Source organism: Penaeus japonicus, unplaced genomic scaffold, assembly GCF_977035675.1.
Source record: "Penaeus japonicus unplaced genomic scaffold, GWHDUDI00000001_assembly GWHDUDI00000021, whole genome shotgun sequence".
Taxonomy (NCBI): domain Eukaryota; kingdom Metazoa; phylum Arthropoda; class Malacostraca; order Decapoda; family Penaeidae; genus Penaeus; species Penaeus japonicus.
The window spans coordinates 25,212,323-25,214,822 of record NW_028234423.1 but is presented as its reverse complement, the minus strand read 5'-3'; the positions used below and the strand labels follow the sequence as shown (position 1 = coordinate 25,214,822).

Below are 2,500 nucleotides of genomic sequence, written 5' to 3'. Positions count from 1 at the left end.
GACCAAATGCTCACTTTCCACATAAAAGTGAAGTACTTAAGTCCACAAAAACAAGGCTAAGGCCCCATTCAAATGAGCAGCCTTTGTTCGGTAAGCTTTATTTATTACAAAGCTTTGCTAGCGGTTTCACAATGAACATAGCACGCACTGTTTGCATGTCCAGAAGATCTGTGGACCATACATCTGTTGGATGTTTTGGTTATCTCTATGTCCACTTGTCCAGTCTCGGAACCAGACATAACTGATCCAGAGTGAGTCGGCAAGTTGCATTATGGAGAGAGATAAATAGGGCAAATATCATAAATGGAACCACAGGATATCGAATTCTGATAGCCTTCATAGCAATTTGCAGTAAAATGTGAAAAAATAGTTTTGGGGAGGTGTCTGTATGTTATATATATCTAACTCATTTTATATGTAAAACACATTAAAAAAAACATTCACCAGGTTTAATAGACAATCAAATATTTGTTAACTTTTATTTATAAACCTCCATTAAATTTTGTGACTTTTAAGAAATGAAATGGTTTCCCATTAACCATTCTTTAGAAATAGCTTGTAAATGATAGTGATACAAGGTTTAAATGATTTGGAACAGGACATGGACAACATAGAATCTTCCATTAGAATTGCAAGGAGCAGTGTTAAAAAGTAAGTCTAGTTTCTACTCTTACTGCAATTTAATTGCGTCATCATGAGTAAGATGTTTCATTATTCTGTATCAATTATGGTATGACCATTTTTTTCTCAAGAGCTGATTCTAGGTAAAAAATAATAATAATAATAATAATAATAAAAAGAACACTTAAAGGTTTCTGTTCAGTTGCATTCTAAGGCCTTAGCAGGGACAAGATTAACCCTTTCCCGACGGGTACGTGCTAAGTGAAAAGCCCTACGCCGGGCCATCGCAATATTGCATTGGAAACATCACACTGGCATGACATCCCGGCATAGGGAATTTAGCTGTGTCACACGGGTGTGACGCACCGTCGTCATAGGGTTAATCATTTTACTTCTCCTGTCACACATACATTTTGTCAGGTTCTCTATGGCTAACAAATGTACCTTTTGTGTTGCTTGTACTTTTTGTAATACAGAACATTCTTAAGTAAACAAACAAATGGGAACATGAGGACTGCTTTATTTGATTGGCAATTTGCAATTTCTGAACTGATATAAGCGAATACAAAAGTAGATTCCATAATTTGACTTATGGGTAAAACAACATCAATAATCATATTTTTTTTCCTTCTTAATGCATATTTCTTCTCAGCAGTGGCTATGTAACATGTATATTTATCAACCTTTTCACATAGCCTACAGAATATACCTCATTCATTTTATATACATATCTCATCCATTTTATATACATGCAGTATATATCTCATCCATTCTATATACATAAGAAAAACATGTAAAAAGACTTGGGTGACCATTCCCCAACTTACACATGGTACACTTGCTGTAATAATTAATTATATGGTTTGTTTGTCTGTGTGTATGCACCTCTCACTCTCACTCTCACTCTCACTCTCACTCTCACTCTCACTCTCACACCCCACACTCATGCTCACACTCAAGCTCACACTCACACTCACACTCACACTCACACTCACACTCACACTCACACTCACACTCACACACACTCACTATCATTATCACTGTAACACTGATTCTCCTTCTCACACTGTGTGTGTGTAAGTATAAGCATGCGTGTGCAAGTGTAAATGTGAGTGTGAGTGTGAGCATGAGTGTCTGCATGTGTCTGTGAGAGTGTGTGTAACAACTTTAGATGACTAGAGAACAATGATTCTATGAAGGTTTTACCATTGAATATTATGTAAAACCTATGTTAGTCATTACTGTTGGACTCTTTATAACCAATTAAGTAAGAGTTTGGGATTGAGTAACATCAAGTAGCAGATTGGAGAAAAATGAAGTACGTTACCTGTTTTCACTTATACCTTAATAATTCACCTCAAGAATATAAATCCATACAGTAAAGCCATATTTTGGCATTTAATGCCATAAAATGTTATCTTCATTAGAGTTTCAAATATATTAACTACTTTTTTCAAGTAGTTTCTGACTATCATCTTTGGTAGCATCAACACCATCTCTTGAAGGCAGTAGCACACCAATGCTTTTGTCATCATCACAGTCTGGCTTGTTTGTCTGCTCTAGCCCACTCACTGCACTGCCTGAGTAGCTAGCGCTTTCCTGAGCAAAATTAACACTGTCATGTGAACCTGGTAAGTCACTTTCATTTTCTTGGGATATCAGAGGTTGTGTAGGGTCCGCTGGTGAAGGGTCGTGTACTGGAGCGGTATGCTTGGTGGGTTGACTCATATTTAACTTTTGAAACTCTTCAACTTCCATTACATGATATTCATCTGAAGGGCTTTGAGCCTTGGGCTGTGCAGGGAGTGCCGATTGTTGCACACTGGGCATTCCTGAAGTTATACTTCTGCTTCCCATATTAGTTCTGATCCCTGATATT

General features: G+C 37.1%; 1 protein-coding gene across 1 annotated transcript in view; it reads right to left on the bottom strand.

Moving 5' to 3' along the window:
- Positions 1–465: 465 nt before the first annotated feature.
- Positions 466–2,500, bottom strand: part of LOC122247371 (peroxisomal biogenesis factor 13) — a 12,308-nt gene continuing 10,273 nt past the window's right edge. The window contains exon 7 of the mRNA XM_043006607.2: positions 466–2,500. This exon is cut by the window's right edge and continues 7 nt beyond it. Coding sequence (XP_042862541.2) covers positions 2,062–2,500 — 439 coding nt within the window. The 3' untranslated portion in view covers positions 466–2,061.